A 21,893-nucleotide genomic window follows, 5' to 3' on the forward strand; every position below is an offset into this window, starting at 1 on the left:
GTGCACTGTCATAGTAGTGTAGTACAATAGTAGTTAACTTTCAATGTCTACTACAACGTGCCACAGGAGGTACAGCGTGCATTAAGGGGCTAATTCAATATCTCGCAAAAGCGCAATTAAAATGCCATTTTCTCATTTGCAATCGAGATTGGCCTTGCTTCTACTCAAGGCCATGAGCAATATACATATTGTTTCTGAGCTCCGGAAAAAACAGGAACTCCACCCACTTTGTCGCGAACCAATCAAATTTGAGCAGCTCCAACTGCCCTAGGTAGATGCGTGTTAAAGGCAGTGACGTGGTTTAAGCAGAAATGTTCTATTGGGACTAAGAAAATGTTTTGTTTAAACTTCGGCACAGCCTTTTCTGGCATTGACCAGTAGGAAATCGAGGGAGGCGGGTCATCCATACCGCTTTGGAAACGTTAATCGTTACACATGCGGTCAGTCTCAAAGTCTCAAACAGAGATTTGAAAATCGATGATAATCAGGCTAGTTCAGGATGGAGCTAGAGCAGTGATTCTCAAAGTGTGGTCCGGGGACCACTAGTGGTCCGCGACAGAGCTCATGTGGTCCGTGAGGGGATTTCTACTTTTCCAAGACCAGCTAGCAGTAGACTATATTTGCTTTTTATTACAAAGCTGAAGTGTCATTTTCACCACAATAAGACAGACTTGTAAATGTGAATAAAAAGTAAGTGATCTGCATCTAAATTAGCACCCGTCAACAGTCAATTCAGTTGACATGTGGTCCCTGAACATTTTTGAGGGGACAAAGTGGTCCTCGGTCTGAAAAAGTTTGAGAACCACTGAGCTAGAATAATGGAATTAACCCACTGGGAACACAGAACTGTTCTTGTATCCTTGAATATACCTCCGGAAGACCGGCCTGGCACTCAGGTGGTTAAGGTGAGGCATAAATGCACTTTCGTTGTGTGCAGTGTGCAGTGTTCATTTGTGTGTTGTGGAGTGCTGTGTCACAATGACAATGGGAGTTGGATTTTCCCAAGGTTGCTTTCACTTTTCACATTTTTATACCTCCGGAAGACCGGCCTGGCACTCAGGTGGTTACGGGTCTCCTGAGTGGGGAACAGTGGCTCCAGCATCCAGCTGCCCCGTAACACAGCCGGACCCGAACCAGACCCGAACCGGACCAGAACACACCGGACCACATCAGACCAGACGAGACCAGACGAGGTCAGACACACACACGGGCAGGATGGAGATGACGAGGAGCAGATGGGCAGACCGGACAGGACGACAAGAACACACACACACGCACGCACACACGCAGACATGGAATGAATGGGTGACTTTTTCACATGCAATGATTTAAACATGAAGTGGACAGTACATGTGACAAGACCTGTGTGTTTTTTGGGTGAGTTTTTTTGTGCACACACACACGATGAAATGAACAATGCATGAAGCCTGAGTATACAGTAAGTGGTGATTGGTGGGTGGGGTAGTGGTGGTGAATGTCATAGACATGGTGAAATCAAAACACAAGACACATTGATGTGGCCTACCTACACAGGGAAACATGTCTATTCTAATGAATATTGCATGGTAAGTAGAACATACAAAGTAGTACGTGATGTGAGTTTTTAGTAAGGGACATTTTTTGTCGGATCACAACTCAAGGTCTCCACACATTAAAAGCTGGTACATCTTGAATGCAGCAAACCCATTCAGCTGTTGTAGCTGGAACAGTTCACAAGCAGGTTACAGAAATAAAAGATCATCAGAAGCAGTGCCTCTGCATTATGCAGAAAACTAGCGCACAAGAAAAATCAGAACGAGCCACTAGATAGTCTACCACACAAACACACAGTAGACACACACAAACACACATACATACACACACTGCAGAGGTAGGAACTATAAAGCAGAGGTAGGAACTATGAAGCCGAGGTAGGAACTGTGAAGCTGTGACACTCAAAAGAGGCAAAACACATACAGTACACACTGTACACACACACAACAACAGCAGCAAACCGACCTCCAGACTACAGCAAAAGATGAACGACAGACGCAACTATCGCAGAAGCTGATAAGGGGAATCACTAGTTTCTCTACGGGACACAAGGGGGCAGCGCAGGGGCGTAGGGTTGGGGGGGCAATTGCTAGGAAGCAAAGGGGCAGATTTGGCTGGGCAACGCACCGGTGCTTGGAGCTGAGCGCTGGGAGTGAGTGCAGAGAAGAAGAAGAAGAAGAAGAAGAAGAAGAAGAAGAAGAAGAAGAAGAAGAAGAAGAAGAAGAAGAAGAAGAAGAAGAAGAAGAAGAAGAATGAAAGAACAAGAAGGAAAAGAAGAAGAAGAAGAAATAGACAAAGAAGAAGAAGAAAAAGAAGGAAGAAGAAGGAAGAAGAATAATAATAATAAGAAGAAATAGAAAAAGAAGAAGAAGAAGAAAAAGAAGAAGAAGAAGAAGAAGAAGAAGAAGAAGAAGAAAAAGAAGGAAGAAGAAGGAAGAAGACAGCAAAGAAGTCAGGGGGGCTTGCACTACTGCTAGCGGGGTTAGAGGGGGGGCGTGGAGAGTGAGGGTGAGGTTGAGGGTGGTGGTGGTCAGAGTGATACCTGTCGTCCTCTGGGGAGGCGTGCTGGATAAGGATCCTGGGGCTGGAGGGTCTGGTGCGGGGCAGAGAGCGGGTGGTCCTGAGGGGTGGGAAGAGAGGGGTGTGGAGGTCGGGTTTGTTTTTTGGGTACACCAACAGCGCCACCCAGAGGGTGGAAGAGGAGAGAGACACAGGAGTAAGGAAGAGGGGAGACGTGGTGGTTTGATTTTGGGGTAAAGGGGAGCTGCATCACAGTGTAACTGTACTCTAGTGTGAATGTCTTGTATTTAGTACAAGGGTAAAATGGAGAGTAGGGATTGGGAGAGAGTGAGTGCCGTAGATAATCAAACAAGTCAACATATACAGTATCAGGGGAGTCATGGGTGAGCGGTTAGGGCGTCAGACTTGCATCCCAGAGGTTGCCGGTTCGACTCCCGACCCGCCAGGTTGGTGGGGGGAGTAATCAACCAGTGCTCTCCCCCATCCTCCTCCATGACTGAGGTACCCTGAGCATGGTACCGTCCCACCGCACTGCTCCCCATGGGGCGCCACTGAGGGCTGCCCCCTTGCACGGGTGAGGCATAAATGCAATTTCGTTGTGTGTGCTGTGGAGTGCTGTGTCACAATGACAATGACAATGGGAGTTGGAGTTTCCCAATGGGCTTTCATATATCAGGGCTAACTTTGAAAAAGGAGACATAGATTGGCATGGGGGTCACAACCAGAAGCAGATATCCCGGATTCAGAAAGTACATTATACGTACAGTATATGTTCTGCTATATGTCTGTCCCAGTGAATTTACTGAATCAGCTGACTAGGGAAGGAATACTGTCCAGGGCAGGACTTTTTACTTTCTCAATCCAATGATTGTCCTTTATGCACACAGTTTTCTAGAATTCATTCAGTGAAGAACGCAGTAAAATCCACTTAAACAGTCAAGTGACTTTGATCTGCCATAGGCAGCAGCAGACTCTACAACCGACCCATCAAAAGGCATACAAAATTGACCATTTTATTTTGAACAGATTCATTTTTTAAACATTATTAGCACACAGTTTGAAATCTTCATAGCAGTGGTGCCACAGAGGAAATAAATGATAGCTGATGGTCCATTGACCGGTAAATAAGATGGCAGTGAAGCTGGTTGAACACACAAAACACAAAGTGATTAAAAAAGTAGTACTTATACTGTAATAAGAAGGCGGTGATGGACAGGAGAAAGTGAGGAAAGGGGGGTGGTGTGGAGGTGTGGAGGTGAGGGATGGAGGGGGAGTTGGAGGTTAAGGTTGGAGGCTAGCAGAGTGTCGGGTGGATAGGATACCTTTCTCTCTCGGGCGAAAGGGACCTAGAGTCTGGCCTCAGACAGTTGGCACTAGCGCTCCTAACCCTGTTAAGACACGGCTGCAGATCGCTACAGGAGTACAGGGTACAGGGTGAGGGAGGTAGACCAGACCGCAACATCAACATGCCCACATCCGACCGATGGAGGTGGAGGAGGAGGAGGAAGAAGGGAAAGAAATGTAAAGAGATAAAAAAAATAAGGAAAGGAAAGGAAGGGAAGGAAAGGAAGGAGGGGAAGGAGGAGGGGAGACAAGAGAGATGACAAAAGGATGAATAAAAAAGAAAAAGAAAAGGATCATCATGTTAGATAACAACTCAGACTGGAGACAGGCTTATCTTAACATGACGGTTCTACCAGAACAGAGAGATAAGATGGCATCCTGTAACATGACATGAGAGATAGCATCCTGTAACATGACATGAGTATTTGACTGGTACTGAAAACTCAATGTGCACAAATAGTTTAATGTAGCTCATACACGGTAAAACATTGCAACCAATAAAACATAAAATGGCAAGTTGCCCTGCTGCCTTAAGTTTGTAAGTTAACTCTACTTGGGAAAGTCTCGAAACTGAGTTAAGCCTCGAGTTGAGTTAACTTACAAACTTGAGGCAGCAGGGCAACTTACCCTTTTACATTTAAATGGCTGCAGCGTTTTACCACTCCATGTGCATATATGGTATAATGTAGCTTATAGGAAACTCCATGATATCAGGTATGGTTGAAAACTCTGTGTGAGTGTTTATAATCAATATACAGTAGTATGTGGGCTCAACCTATTATAGTACATAATTTGGGGGGAGACACTGAATGTCTGGGACTATATAAGGTTAATAAGTCATTAGTTATAAGTTTAGTATTATAAAATGAGACAAATGTGATTGGTGCAGAACACCAGCGTAGGTCAGTGGTAGTAAATATGTACAATCTCCTGCATAATCAGGAGTAGTGCACACTTAAAACAGTTAAAACAGTATGCTAATTTGTGGGGTGGGCTAAAAGCAGTATGCTAGTTTGTAGGGTGGGCTAGATGCTATGAGCATTCTATGGGCATTTCTCAAAGTGAAGTGTCCTAGTCTTGCTAGGACGAGTAATGCCCATTTTTCCAATGTGTAACAATTATGTGTATACAATTATAAAGTACACGTATAACTAGTTATTGGATAGTCTTTTGTGAAATCTGCGACAAAATTGCCGTTACTTATCCTAGCAAGGCTAGGACACTTCGCTTTGAGAAGCACCCTCTCACTACATTGACATACGGGATAGGATGCTGTCCTTCCTTACCCAGTGGTCACCTCATCTGTAAACCTGAGCACACGTTGAGTAATGGGGGCACGCCTGGCACTGACCCCATTCGACCTCAGCCGAGACTTGGTCTTTGAGCATGCAGGGCACATGGAGCTGCATATGCATGCAGACGCGCACGCACACAGGCACGCACACACGCAGGCACGCACATGCAGGCACGCACACGCAGGCACACACACACACACACACACACACACACACACACACACACACACACACACACACACACACACACACACACACACACACACACACACACACAGTACAGTACACACACACACACACAAACGCATGTACACACGCGCACGCACGCACACACACACACACACACACACACACACAGACACACACACACACACACACACACACACACACACACACACACACACACACACACACACACACACACACACACACAGACACACACACGCGCGCACGCACGCACGCACGCACGCACGCACAAAGAATTCATGCATGCATACGAACAAAAATTTGCAAAGAACAAAACACAAATCAAAGTATTTATGAAGAATGTGTAGTTAAAGCATTAAAAGTAAATATGAAGCTGTGATTTGAAGCTGAGATTTTCTGTGGATTTTTTTTCAGCAGATACTTTCATTGCATCTTGTAATTGCAATAATCTTATACAGTCATACACACAGACCGGTGTAGTAGAATTTCCTGATTCACAGTTTTCAACATTGCAAACACGATGAATATCCACAGAAAATAAATAAATAAATAAATAAATAAATAAATAAACCAAAGCAACACAAGAACGATTTCAGTGTTTTTTTTCCGTAACATAGTGTCTGTGATGTTTCAATGTTTTCAATGTGTACATCCAAAGTCCAAATGTTGTTTACGTACATCCAAATACAGTATTCCTGGAAGCATAGAGTCCTCTTCATCATAATAATCGTTAAAGGCAAATATAATTACCATTGAAGTAGGATATCCTGACATATCAAAATGTATGTGTATTCTAGGTAACTAATTGATTGAACAGATGTGTTCTACAAAATCGACAAACTAATTACAAATATGTGATGCCTGTGAACGCATATGCAAATGTAGAGCCTTTCTTTAATGCATCGCTGATGTCCATTGCAAAGAAAGATGGAAAGATGTTCTGCCTTTGAATACCTTTCCCATTAGGATAAAAAAGTCACTGCATTTTATGCTGACACTCTGATGGATACTCCTTGGTATAGAACTAAGTATGTGGGGGTATGTATGGAAGCGGATAAGTGTCGGACGGTGTGTTATACAGGTGGGAACACAAGAAGACAGACGGAAAGCGCTAGCCTAACACCACACAAAAGCACCCTTACCTGTACACCTCCTTATGCACGCCATTGGCTAACAGAGGCATCCTAGGCGGCAAAGGGCTACTGTACTTAGACGAACTCCTTTTGGCGCGAGTATACGCACAGTACAGTAGAGTGCATGCATGCAGGAAGGAGATAAAGAAGTGCGAATGAAACAAAAATCAAAATCAAACTGACAACAGCCTATAACTTTACTTGAAGTGGCCGTCATCACGCAAACACGCTGTCAACACGCTGTCACGCAAGTGTCTTATAAAGCATATCAATATGGCTAAACAAAAGTGCGCGACACATACAGACAGACACAGAGTAGGGTAACCTCTTTCGTTTTGTATGGCTAGTTTTAGCACACACTAAATAACTGCCATAGTTGTTATGAAAGGTTTACAACAGCACTGTGTGCTCTGGCTTAAGTAATGGACCAGCTTCATGTAAAGTACCCTCCGCACCGCCACCGGCACGGCAGTGGCAGACCCAATGAAGCAAGTGAGCGGGAAAACAAAAGGAGCTGACAAGAGAGGAGAGAGGAGCGATGTCCTGACGAACCCTGGTCATCACCTTTCGACTCAGTGTTTACATTGGAGCAGGGCTGGTCTGGGGGAGAAAAAGGGCCCGGGCACTTTTGGCTTAAAGGGGCCCCTCATAACTAGTGACGCAGAACTGACTCACCGGTGGGACCTGCACCCTCGTGGTTCCCTATTTTCAGAGGTGTAATTTTTTAAAAACTTTTTTTTACATTTCTGAAAATAGGGGCCCACAAGGGTGCTGGGCCCACCGGGAAATGCCCGTTATACCAGATGGCCAGTCCAGCCCTGCGTTGGAGTGTGTGCTCGGGCTTTTATCCCACAGGTTCAACAAACTAACAGGCACACGTAAAAACGCAGAGCAGCGCAATAACACTTCAGTGAGCTATGATGCTCGTTTAGCCAGTTGACTAAACTGTTTCCTTTTAGAGATGCCTGGTACCCACATCATGTTATTTTTCTTTGTTTTTGGGCTTGGTGCCACTGACAAGTGGAAAGTTCCACTGGCCTTAAGTTTTGACTGCTGTGCTGTCGTGTTATGAATATTAGGTGAGTGTGGAGACAGAACGCAGGGATCCATGGATGCCAGCGAAGGGGGCACAGCTATTTTTAGAGTTCGAAGAATTGATTCACGAACTTTCATGAGGGGGCAAGGAGGAGAAAGTCGTAAAGAGCGTATGAAGGGATCTGTTCTGTTGCTCAGTCACTCAATCACTCACGAACACACACGCACGCATGCACGCGCGCGCATGCACACACACACACACACACACACACACACACACACACACACACACACACACACACACACACACACACACACACACACACACACACACACACACACACACACACACACACACACACACACACACATACACACACACACACACACACACACACACACACACACACACACACACACACACACACCGTACTCTTGTGTTCACACACAAATCAACCAGCATGCATAAACAAAAGTTTCTCAGTGTGCCTGATGTAACATCTCAAAAGGGCAAAAGACCAACACTGACAACTCTATAAATTAGCAGATAGAGACACGTGTGAACACTGAGTATAGACGATGCCAGTTGCAGGTTTGAGTCAACTGAAGAAAACAGCAGTCGACCCATATTGAAGCAAGTTCACTGTAAAACATTGCAAGCCAGTTAAACGTAAAAAAGTAAATTGCCCCTGTTGCCATAAGTTTGTAAGTTAACTCAATTCGAGACTTAACTCAACTCAAGGCTTTCTGAAGTTGAGTTACTGTAATTTACAAACTTAAGGCAGCAGGGCAACTTACTTTTTTAAGTTTAACTGGCTGCAATGTTTTACAGTGTTGACAAATCAAGTTGATCAAGTTGCCAATTGTTTGCTGATGATGTGGGCGTATTAGTGCAGCCGTGGCCGTGGCCAGGAATTTGAAATAAGGGAGGTCCATAGTGCCCGCGCAGCGCACCAGAAATTTTTTAAAGGTGCACTATGTAGGATGTTGCCCGGAGTATCTATTGTAACTGTGTTGCTCATTGAAACTATGCTGTCTTTTGCCAATTTTGGTCTTTTCATGAATATCTGCTAAATAATGAACTAATATTTACTAGTATGACCACAGTTTACACTATGTTTTGCAGCTGAAAAGATTTCTGGAAATTCAAAATGGCGGACAATGGAGAAGATCCCCTTTTTCATGTATGAAAAATATTATTTTCTCTAAAAATAAGGGAGGTCCGGACCTCCCTTACCTCATATGTGGCTACGGCCATGAGTGCAGCTACTATTACAAAGCCTAACAAACCAAAAAGAAAGAAAGAAAGCCTCGAATAGAGTGAAGTCTCAAGTTGAGTTAACTTGCAAACGTAAGCCAGCAGGGCAACTTACTTTTTTACATTTAACTGGCTTGCAGAATTTTACAGTGTGATGTGGTTCTAGTGCAGCTACTACACAAAGCCTAACACACAGTGATGCCTATACTACAAATCTGGTTCAGGATAAGTTAAGGTTAAGTTAAAAGGTAAATCATCTAATACAAGAGTTTTTCTTAATAGTCAGGGTCAATTTTCCCAAAAGATGAACCCTGAAGGCAAATTGTGTTAATTTTTGGTATACAACTGATTTAGGGGTATTCAAGGGTGCTGAATCCAAATCTGTTGTATACCGGGCGCAAAAATGTACGGAAATGCCTCAAACGGGCAAAATCCAATATGGCCGCCGACACCAGGTTAAAATCTCGCAATCCCTTTTCTTTTTGACTAAACAAGGTATGAATGTGAAAATAAGATTTATTTTTATGTTTTCATATATGGGGAACCCCATTCTGTCATCAGATTTAAGGTCAGATTTGAAGAAAATGCTTATATAATTGGCTGGCAGCTTTTTTAATACAGGGAGCCTCATATTGTCAACGATTTTTAGCATTATGATCAAACTTTCAAGATCCACAGAAAATAATGTCTGATGTCTTTGTGAACACCAATACTACCACAAACTGCACTGAACTGTCTACTTTCACCTGAAAAAAGAAGTTTGGGTAACACTTTATAATAATGTTCCTCAGTAAAGACTCAGTGAATAATTAACGAATGATGAATAAAACATTAACAAATGTTTTTGTTATTAACTAAGTTTTATTAATGCTTTATAAAATATCTACAAATGATATATGCAAGATTTTACACACCTTATAACAGAGTATTTTATTCATTTACAAGCAACTTGTAAATGTTTGATAAATGTAAAATATTAACATAGCATTTCCTAGTCATTTACAAGCATTTGTTTACATTTCCTAGTCATTTACAAACGTTTGTTAATGTTTTGTTCATCAATAGTTAATTATTTATGAAGTCTTTATAATGCTTTTTTGCATCCATTATTCTAAAGTGTTACCGAAGTTTGTGTCTACCTATTTCCATTCTTTAGTTACTGGCAGTAGAACATGGGATGACGCCTCTAAAAAAGCACTGATTTCTGACCCAAAAATAGTACACTTCTGTGTCCATATTTTTTCTTTCAGGACAAAGTGCCTTTTTATAGTGTTCATGTTTGGTATACAGCATTTCCATGGGTTTTGTTGTATGCTCAATTCAAATCTGTCGTATACCAGGCTCAAAAAATCCCATAGTACCTCATAATGAAGGAATCCAATATGGCCGCCGTCACCAGAGAAGTACACATCTTTGATTAAACAAGGTGAACTCTTAAAAACATTATGTAGCTATATGTTTTCTTTTCATACATGGGGAAATAATGTATGTAATCAAATTTAAAATTATAATCAAAGGTAGTCAGTGTAGTCAGGCAGTTTGAATTCATGTTTACAACCATTGTTTTTCATGCCAATTAACTGACAGGCTAATTTCTATTGAAATGTTTTGTCTTATTTCAATTGCTTATGCACAATGAAATGTGTTCACCTCAGCCCACCTCTTCCATTATGACAAAACTATATGTCTGTATGCCTGAATGTACCTTCATCTAATATGAATATCTAGTTTTGGGAAGTTATTGTCTGCTGATTTTATTGCCTTGTTTAGATTAAATCCTTGAACGGTAGAAAGGTGAAAGGTGGAACAAAAGACAGGTTGATGTCATTGTGAAATATTTACTTTCTTGATAGTTAGGCTATCTCCAATCATTATCAAGCTCCTCCTGATTTGGCCACTACATGTTTAGACACTACATAACACCAGGCACTACATTGTACTTTTGCTGCAGATGTAGCGAAAGCAATGGAGTTGTTTTGCAGTGATTAGTCCTAGTCATAGAGTCTTTGCTATCTACATCAGAAGCCACACAATGGCATCATATTGTGCCACCACATTATCAAGCCAATGTACTGAGGCAGGATCAATACTACTCCACCCTGTCCTCCTGTCAGTCACTGAAACGGGATGGATGAAATTGAATGGGGCATTAGTCCCACTACTCCTGTATCTGCCATTCACAAAGCATGAAAAGACATCACAACTTGTGCTCGCCCCAAGGAGTGCCTCATCCCCCTCTGGATCTGCAAGAAGAGGCATGGAGTACATGGAGTCATTCAGTTGCTGCAAATAAGATAAATTTGTCTTGGGCATACATAGCTGTCACATTTAAGCGAACAACTCCTTCAAAATCACTGGAGAGGAGGAGAGGTAATTGAGAATAAGTTAACCTAGGGCTCTGACTTCTACTCCAAAGGCCTTGGATCATAAGTGGGACAGTCAGAGCACACCCACAACCCTAGTGATGGTCAATATCAATGCCTTCCCCTTACTTGCACTTCACCCCCATGGTGTGCCTCACACAACTGTGCTTCTCTCATCCAGTGTGCTCCATCATCTAAGCTTCACCTATCACTTGGATCCTTCACATGGGATTACAACTCCATCACGTACAGTAGATAACCTATAATCCTTCGGATTCGCCCTGATGGCAAACCACAATACCGTAGAACCAATCAGGATCACTGATTATTCAGAGATGTGACACAGTCAAAATGTATGGTGGTGAGAAGTTAAATACGTGAAAAAAGTAGTTCTTTCAGCAACAATGACTGCTCCAATGAGTCACTTTTCGAATCTGTGAATAGTTAAAGCGCAGTTCAGACAAATGTGACACAAAATGTGTCATAAGTGCAAGGATTTATTTAAGTAACTCCACTCTTTTGGACCTCTATGCCTATGGCGTAGCTCCAGATGGAAGTTGCTGTGGCCAGCAAAAGGTGGTAGTCTGGTATACAGAGAATAATTTCTGTATCTTTGAATGCAAAGAAAGCCAAAGAGATAATTGCGACCTTCAGGAGGCACACCTAAGAGGAAAAAAGTTAGCCCCTCTCTAATCCTCCTGCTGCATCAACAGAGCTAAAACATTATTTAGGACAGCCTCCAACCGGGTCCTCAGCTCTTTGCCTTGCTGTCCTCTTGGTACAGGTGTGTCAAAGCAAGGACCAAACAACTCAACAAAGGGCCATAACCACATTTCACACACACATGCACAGAATGACCATTCATTGGTATCCCTCAATCCAATGATCTCTTTCCATCCATCTGGTGTTCTGCAATAGACTAATTGATACAGCACAATGTAAAATAGTTGTGTTTGCAGAGTGGGCCACCGCTACTGTAATATCTACTGTAATACACACACACACACACACACACATACATACATACGCACAGACACACACACAGACGCACACCGCATTTTCTACCTGCACTAAACACACACACACACACACACACACACACACACCACACACACACACACACACACACACACACACACACACACACACACACACACACACACACACACACACACACACTGCTGCTGGTGTACTTGATAGACCTTTTTAAATATTTATTTTTCTTCAAATGCTACTATTACTATGTCAGAACGCTACAAAGGACTTTTAGAAAAAGCACAACAAAATACCTCCTCTTAATGTATGTTCTCTACAAGTCTTCTGTTGTCCAGTCTTGCACTTTAAATGTCTGTATGAGCACTGTCTATGTCCATACTGTCTTATGTCCATGTATGAGTACTGTCTATGTCTATACTGTCTATGTCCTTACCTAGATTAGTCTATGTCTGCATGGGAAAGAAAGAAAACGTAATTTCAAATTCTTTGTATGACCAGTGCATGTAACGAAATTGACAATAAAACTACTTGACTTGACTTGATCTACATTGAGCAAGACAATCGATGCAATAACTCTTGGATACCAATGAGTATGACATGAGTACCAATACATGAGTATGTCCTCTGTGTATATTTGCACAAACACAAGCACACACACCACACACACACACAAACACACACACACACACACCACAACACACCACACACACACACACACACACACACACACACACACACACACACACACACCACGCACTCCCTGCTCTGTTCATGTTTTTTTGGCACTACTAATTGTATATTCTGCTCACCAAAACTGTTTTGTGAATTAAATGTGTGCTCTGAAGTGTGTTGCTTTCAATCTCATTGAACATGTGCATAGTGACAAACACCATTCTATTCTATTCTATTCCAATCTATTCTATTCTATTCTATTCTATTCTATTCTATTCTATTCTATTCTATTCTATTCTATTCTATTCTACACATCAGCTCACCACTCAATCCTCCTTTATTCATAGATTGAATGAGCACATCAATAAAATTGGCAAACAGTGATTTCCATTGTAAAGTTGTATAAAAAGAATTATTTAGGCAGACTCGTGTGTGCACTTACTTTTATGGTTGAAAAGATGGGAGCATGGGACATGGTTTGAGATGGAAACATTTCATCATGGTATAATGCCTCAATTATTGAATTGAAATCTGCCTGAGTGTATATTAAAGCGCCTGTATACGTACGTATGTGTACAAAGTACGTTGGTGTTCCAATAACAATGTCTTCTCTGCCACACTTGTGTGTGTATGTACTCTCTCAATGTGTGGTCCGTCCGAACATTGCAATGTTATGCTTGATTGTTATTTACATTAAGAGTGGCGACAGGGTGGGGATGAGGGAGTGAATGTAGTGTATGTGGGTAGTAAGTGCTGTCTTTTCAGTGACAGTGTTCGTATTGTAATGGACTCTACCGGGGGCCTATTCGAAAACAAGATATGTTATCTAAGACCAATACATTTAATTAATGCCGGATTAAAAATTGAAATAGAGGAAATATTCCAATATAAAATGATCAATTTATTAACAGTCTTAAACATGTATGCAGGTCTAAATCATGTATTTTCATCCAATCTTAAACCCGAGCACAGAGCAATGAATTCCCCATGTATGAATATAGCTGGCATAATATATTTAAGAGATGACCTTGTTTAATCACAGACATGTACTGTATATCTCTGGTGATGGCGGCCATATTGGATTCCTTCATTTTGAGGTACTATGGGATTTTTTGAGCCTGGTATACAGCAGATTTAAGTTAAGCATCTTTCAAAACTCATGGAAATGCTGTAAACCAAACATGAACACTAAAAAGACACTTTATCCTGCAAGCAAAAATATGGACACAGAAGTGTAGCATTTTTGGGTCAAATACAGTGCTTTTTTTGGTGGTGTCATCCCATGTTCTAACTGCCAGTAACTAAAGAATGGAAATAGGTAGACACAAACTTCTTTTTTCAGGTGAAAGTAGACAGTTCAGTGCAGTTTTTGGCAGTATTGGTTTTCACAAAGACATCAGACATTATTTTCTGTGGATCTTGAAAGTTTGATCATAATGCTAAAAATCGTTGACAATATGAGACTCCCTGTTTTAAAAAAGCTGCCAGTCAATTATATAAGCATTTTCTTCAAGTCTGATCTTATATCTGATGACATAATTGGGTTCCCCATGTAGGAAAACTTAAAATAAGTCCTTATTTTCATATTCATACCTTGTTTAGTCAAAAAGAAAAGGGATTGCGAGATTTTAACCTGGTGTTGGCGGCCATATTGGATTTTGCCCGTTTGAGGCATTTCCGTACATTTTTGCGCCCGGTATACAACAGATTTGGATTCAGCACCCTTGAATACCCCTTAATCAGTTGTATACCAAAAATTAACATGATTTGCCTTCAGGACCTTAAATAAGCACATTTTCTGAAATTCTGCCTAGACTATAAGAAAATGAGGACTCTAGGCTCTTCTATGAGATGATTTACCTCTTAACTTTACCTTAACTTATCCTTAGCTTTGTAGTATACACACAATGAGGCGAGAGCTTCGGTCACGCGTTCGTTTTACCTGGCGGTGTGCAGACACTCAGCGCTTCTACCACGCATGGAGACGTGCATCATGACGACCTCACTGCAATTACCATGGGGATGGGGGTGACGTATGAGGAAAGAAGTCAACGATGGGACAACAAACCCGATCACAGAAACCGAAAAACAAAAACAAACAGTAACAACAGTCTTATGTTTGTTTGGCATCACTTCTCCAACCGTCTGAAACATCTCAATGCCACTATCAGTGCAATACCATTCAGGGGTAAGACAAATAAAAAAAACAATTAATGCAAAAGACTCAATGTCAGGTATATCATGGAGTAATACCCCTGCTCTGTGAAAGCAGATGGTGTGTAAGATTGTCTATGTTGATGATCGATGCACCTATTAACCAGTGAGGCAGAACCTCATGGCGTTTGGTAACTTGCTGTGTTGTCTATGTTTATGAAGGAAGTGAAGGAAAAAGATGGCTAACACAAAAAAGATGAATTCATTTGCTGTTATTTGAGTAGAAACTTTGTCAAACTGTACCGAAAGGCTGTAAGGCACATGTAAGGCAACTGTAAGGCACCAGGATCAAATGTATAGGGATAGCAGCATATTTTTTTTGTTCAGTCTCTTTCACTCACTCAGGACAGAACAGAGTGAACTGGCTATGGAGTGCAATATGTTGATTTGGTTTTACCTGTCGTCTGAGTAGTCTCTGTCTCCGTGACCACGACCGTAGTCTTGGTAACGAGCCGGGGATCGCGATCGGCGGGTGTGATGACTTTCATCCAAGCTCCTGCAGAATGGGAGAGAGAGAGAGAGAGAGAGAGAGAGAGAGAGAGAGAGAGAGAGAGAGAGAGAGAGAGAGAGAGAGAGAGAGAGAGAGAGAGAAATTAAGTCCACAGTACATGCACAACCAAACAACTGCTGGGGCAGGCTAAATAGTTCCACAGATTTTATAATCTGAGAAACATGTTAAACTTCTATTTTATTTCGCACACTTCAGCTGGCAGGTGCGTCGGAGATGGCCAATGGGTCATGGCTGTCAGCAGACAGCTTGAAAAAACTCCCTTCGCTGCTTTCTTTACAGTAATACAGAACATTTGGTATTGAAGAAAATAGTGAAATGGTTAATGTGCTGGAGTTTTTTCAAATTATCGGTGAAACAGAAAGAGAGACAGAGGATGTAGGCTAATGTGTGCTGGTACAAACCGACCAGCACCTTATTGAAACATGGGGGTGTGTGGATTTGGCCCTCATAAAAGAATGTCTGTGAAAACACGCATGTGTGTATCATCCATCGCAACATAATCTCTCTGAATTCCGTGGAAAGGACACTGATCTTTGAGACATGAAATCTGTGTCAGTTTCACAGAAATTCTGCCAAAATTCCTGGAAACGGAATTGTTTTCCGTGATGGACACACAGAAGTGCTTTCTCTATATTCTTGTGTGCATATATATGAGTGCATGCTTGTGTATGTGTGTGTGCATGCGCGTGTCACCTCTGCGCTGGCACGTTGGCAGGCCGCGAGCATCCTCTGCTCTTCCCGTCCCTGTGTGTGTGTGTGTGTGTGTGTGTGTGTGTGTGTGTGTGTGTGTGTGTGTGTGTGTGTGTGTGTGTGTGTGTGTGTTTGTGTATGTGTGTGTGTGTGTGTGTGCATATGTGTGTGCGTGTGTATATGTGTATGTGTGTGTGCATGCGCACGTCACCTCTGCGCTGGCACGTTGGCAGGCCGCGAGCGTCCTCTGCTCTTCTCGTCCCTGTGAGGGGACACGGAGCGCGAGCGATGGTGTGGCGAGCGAGAGGCGTCGGGCACCTCCAGGTTGGCAGACCTGTCCCTCTTCCGTCCCCTGTCCATCTCCCTCTCCCTCTCCCTCTCCCTCTCTCTGTCCTGGTCCCGCGAGCGGTTCTCAACAGCTGCACAATCACATGACATGTACACAGATTTTAACATTAACACACAAGCAGTCCAGTGGTAGTCACAAGAGAGGAAGGTCACGGAAATGGATAAAGCCAAAGATGAAGAAGAATGTGAAAAAGAAAAAAAGTCAGGTACAGTGAAGAAGTAAAGACGAGCAGAGGAAAGGTAACAGGTAAAACAATTTACCAAGTTTGTTACCAAGTGAACAATGATTAACAAATGTGTCTTCAATCAATGCAATGGTTAATATCTTAAAGATATGTTCAGTATAGCGTAAAGCTGCAAATAATAGCAGTTTTGACTTCACTCCAGTGCTGAAAATGTAGACTGCTAGGTCAGGAACACTTTTTGACAATGAAAGGCCAGCATAAAGGTCTGATTTGCTCCTTGTCATTGAATTCAGTTGATTACCAATCTTTTCATCAGGACCTACATGTGAAGTCTATGCACTTTTACAAACATTGAAGCATGAATTCTGGAGATATAGTGCTGAAAATATTACATAATGCACCTTTAATTACATTATATTAGCCTACATTTGGCAGACTTTTAATTGGCATTACACTTTTAGTTATTTGGAGAAAGCTAGCCAGACCAGTGTTTGCAACTTTACGCTTCATTCAGAATCATACTGTTGTAGGATTCTCTAACACATTTCCAGCGTTGTCATGCCAACCAAACTACAGAAGTTGCCAGCTCTCTCTTCCTTTTCTTTCAAAATCATAATTTTTTGCCTTCTCAGTTTTTGTACTAACAGGCACCAAAGCAAGAAAATTAGTATGTTGTGTTTCTGTTGTTTAATAAGTGTCTCTTGGTTGTGTATGTATTGTTATTGAGAGATATGCTACTATTGGGCAGTCATGGGTGAGCGGTTAGGGCGTCAGACTTGCATCCCAGAGGTTGCCGGTTTGACTCCCGACCCGCCAGGTTGGTGGGGGGAGTAATCATCCAGTGCTCTCCCCATCCTCCTCCATGAGTGAGGTACCCTGAGCATGGTACCGTCCCACCGCACTGCTCCCCATGGGGCGCCACTGAGGGCTGCCCCCTTGCACGGGTGAGGCATAAATGCAATTTCGTAGTGTGCAGTGTTCACTTGTGTGCTGTGGAGTGCTGTGTCACAATGACAATGGGAGTTGGAGTTTCCCAATAGGCTTTCACTTTTTCGCTTTCATTGACAGAATGGATATTTCATCCGGGTGTTGTCATGTTTAGTATGTAGCACTTCTCACTAATACTGGGCTGCATGAGGCAGCTTTAATACTGAGCAGCATGAGGACCTTACGCAAGATGCAGCGTTACATATTCTAAAATAAAAGGAGAGAAGAGAGCTGAGCATCTCATCTCGTCTGGTTTACTTTTCTACCATGCAAAGAAGAAGAAGAAGAAGAAGAAGAAGAAGAAGAAGAAGAAGAAGAAGAAGAAGAAGAAGAAGAAGAAGAAGAAGAAGAAGAAGAAGAAGAAGAGGAAGAAGAAGAAGAAACATCAGGGGAGAAGTAGATAAGGGTTTAAATCCAACAAAACACAAAATAAAACAAGTCATACTAAAAAAAAAAACATCAGAAAAATAGCCCACAAATACCATCCCTCATCCCTCATCCCTCATCCCATGTCCTCTCCTGTATCTTATCTTCATTCACATCACATCAAATCACATTCGCTACATGTACTGTATTTGAGGTAGTGTTTTTCAACGAGGTCTCCACAGCACCCCCAGGGGGCGCTAGGGAGCTCTTGGGGGGCATTGAGAAGGAGACAGCTGTGAAGGGGGGCGCTCCGTAAAAAAGGGTGCAATAATCTACTTCATTTTATTTAATACTAAGGGGGATGTTTGCAGGCTTATGATGAGGCCAAAGGGGCGTTGGGAGGCTTATGATGAGGCCAAAGGGGCGTTGGGAGGCTTATGATGAGGCCAAAGGGGCGTTGGGAGGCTTATGATGAGGCCAAAGGGGCGTTTGATCAGGTTGATAACCACTGATCTAAAGCAATGACTGTACAATACATGGCCAGAGTGGAGCCCTCTGTCTCTATGGCTCACTCTCCAGCAGTGTTCAGAGCCCTGCCCATCCCAGCCCATCCCAGCCCAGCCTGGCCCAGCCCGGCGCGGCGCAGAGGAAGACAGGGGCTTATGGCGTGAATCCCTAGCTGCCAGGGAGGGATCAGTGGCCTTAAGTAGTGGGCTGCTTGAGTGCTCAACATTGAGAGCTTGTGTAAAAGAGAGATTCCACTGGGGGTTGCTGATGCGCTTTTTTTTCCTTTTCTTCTCTGATACAGAGATTTCTGAAAGGGCTCAGAAGGGCTGATTTTGTGCTCGCCTGATTACTGTACTGATTCTGAATGGGTTGGCCCAGAGCCGTAGATAGATAAGAGTTACTGCCTTGCCATAGGATCCCGCGGGAACTTCTGCCGACAAAACTGGTGGAGAAACTGACCACATATGGTCAAATATGGCAGCCCTCGCGGCCCCATTCAGTTTTGTACAGCCTTCAGCGTGTTCCAGATGTAGCATTCGTCTCCATAGAGTATCAATGGGGACTCTGAGAAGAATTGATATAACAACCGTTTTTGCACATTTCAAAGCACACAATTTCAACGGACTGTGTAACTACTTGATCTAAATTGATAACTTGTGTGAGAACAAAAGCAGTACGGCCAAATTTGTAGAATTAGTACAAGTAACCTAACCATGCTAACACAAGATGGGAACCACCAAGGCTAGCGTAAAACCACGCAATACCACGTGACCAGAGATCAAAGACTGCGTCAACTCTCCTCTATTTACGGCTCTGGGTTTGCCTGCTTCTACACAGGCATCTAGATAACTACTAGGTGTCTTTATGCTTCCTTTTTACAGGATGCTTGACACAATTAATTTCGGGTTGTAATTCAAAACAATTCAGAAATTAATTTTCCGATTTTCTCAGTCTGGTTTAAACCTTTTTACCCTGGAATAAAAGTAGAGTTCAATTTCACTGTGGTTTGCCAACAACAGAGTTGCTAGCTAGTCCGTATTAACACTTTATAATAATGGATGCATAAAAACATTAAGAAGACTTAGTAAATAATCAACTAATGATGAACAAAACATTACCAAATCTTTGTAAATGAGTGGCAAATAGATATTTCATAAGATACGGCGTTATATGTTTGCTGTTAATTATTTACTAAGTTTTTATATATAATACTTTTTATGCATCCATTATTGTTAAGTGTTAACTTTGGAAGCACAGTTAGCAACTAAGCTTTCTGAATCACTCTAAAATGTGACAGTGATGTGTTTTCATTTTCCGAAAAAAATAATAATTGAAGGCAGTGGTTAACAGTGGCATTTTAATCACGTTAAAAACGCCTAGCTGTCAGCAGATCTGCATCTTGAAGTCCCACCACGTTCACATAATCAGTACACGTTTCAAATTACATTGAGGGGCATATACATCAGCTCAGTATCTCATTGACAGCTGTGTACGTATAACCTTGTCAAAACTTCCTGCAATATCATTATGACTGGACTGGGCATGACATCTACCTCCCATGGTGATCAGGCAGACAAGCGGGCAGGCAACACAAAAATCAGACCGGGCATGTTTTTTTTTTTAATGCTGTATTTTCATAGGTTTCTTTGCCTTTATTTCTGATAGGTCAGTGAAGAGAGTCAGGAAGCGAATGTGGAGAGAGAGACAGGGTAGGGATGGGAAATGACCCGGGCCGGATTCAAACCCTGGGTGTAACCCTTGGGCATGCAAGCCCAAATGTGGGCATTTTCACCCAAGACTGATCTGCCAGGCATTGAAAGAATGAAAGCCTGTGACGATATTTTAAAATTATATTTATATTTAATATTCTGAGCTATTTTGACCACGACAGCCGAAATGAACATATTCATTCTGACTCAGAGAGGTCTGGTTTTGTGGTATGAAGACTGATACAGAACCACTACATTGAGTGGAGGACGAGGACCAGGCAAAACTCATCAACAGTCCACCAGGCAAATACCCTGTATGCCATATGGGCAGTCAGACAGGCAGGCAGTCAGACAGTCACTCACTGTTGGCTGCCAGGTGTCACAACTGTGACGTCAAAGTGACAGAAATGGCCACTGTGTACGTGCGTGCATGTGTGCACATGTGTGTGTTTTAGTGTGTGTGTGTGTGTGTGTGTGTGTGTGTGTGTGTGTGTGTGTGTGTGTGTGTCTTTGTGTGTGTGTGCGTCTGTGTGTGTGTGTGTGTGTGTGTGTGTGTGTGTGTGTGTGTGTGTGTGTGTGTGTGTGTGTGTGTGTGTGTGTGTGTGTGTGTGTGTATGTGTGTGTGTGTGTGTGTGTGTGTGTGTGTGTGTGTTGTCTCTCCTCTGGAATGTGAATTCGGCACTGCTGAGGATTCACGCCATGACGGTCTCCACGACAACAGCAGAGCCCTTCATGACAGTGCTGAAGGGTGGTTGTCATGTCACACCCCCACCACCACCCCAAACACACACACTACATATGACCTCATCTGACGTGCCTCCTCAACTCCCCTGAGGAGGGAAAAAGGGGTCTGTGAGAGAGGTGTGACACACACACACAGCACACTTTTCTGTGTTCATTCAACACTCATATGTTGCACTCACAGTGTTCAATTCCACACCCTCAAGTGATGAATTAACACTCAATGAACACATTTATGTACTTTGCGGATTAAATCATTGCCACGGTAACCGTTGCCATGCCACCAAAGCCCACACCCCCATCATCACACACACACACGCACACGCACACGCACACACACACACACACACACACACACACACACACACACACACACACACACACACACACACACACACACACACACACACACATACACTGACACACCCCACCCACCTGTGGCCACCACGCCAATACCATCATCATAATCAGTTTCAGTGATGCGCTGAGATCCTGCGTCGTGATGGGTGAACAGGACAACATAGACACACAAACACACGCACACACACACACACACACACACACACACACACACACACACACACACACACACACACACACACACACACACACACACACACACACACACACACACACACACACACACACACACACACACACACACACACACACACACAAACACACAGAGAACACACACACACAGATGACACACACACAGAGGACACACACACAGAGGACACACATAGAGACACACACAGACATAAATAGCATGGTGAACA

At 42.8% G+C, this 21,893-nt stretch overlaps 1 protein-coding gene across 1 annotated transcript in view; it reads right to left on the reverse strand.

Annotated features, from left to right (window-relative positions):
* The window catches only part of LOC134441102 (regulating synaptic membrane exocytosis protein 1-like), a 179,044-nt gene that overhangs the window by 22,755 nt on the left and 134,396 nt on the right, over positions 1-21,893 (reverse strand). The window contains 8 exon segments of the mRNA XM_063191293.1: positions 1,035-1,106; positions 2,576-2,653; positions 3,876-3,965; positions 6,542-6,619; positions 14,799-14,861; positions 15,468-15,566; positions 16,483-16,659; positions 21,546-21,606. Coding sequence (XP_063047363.1) covers positions 1,035-1,106; positions 2,576-2,653; positions 3,876-3,965; positions 6,542-6,619; positions 14,799-14,861; positions 15,468-15,566; positions 16,483-16,659; positions 21,546-21,606 — 718 coding nt within the window.

This window comes from Engraulis encrasicolus, chromosome 24 (genome assembly GCF_034702125.1).
Source record: "Engraulis encrasicolus isolate BLACKSEA-1 chromosome 24, IST_EnEncr_1.0, whole genome shotgun sequence".
NCBI lineage: Eukaryota > Metazoa > Chordata > Actinopteri > Clupeiformes > Engraulidae > Engraulis > Engraulis encrasicolus.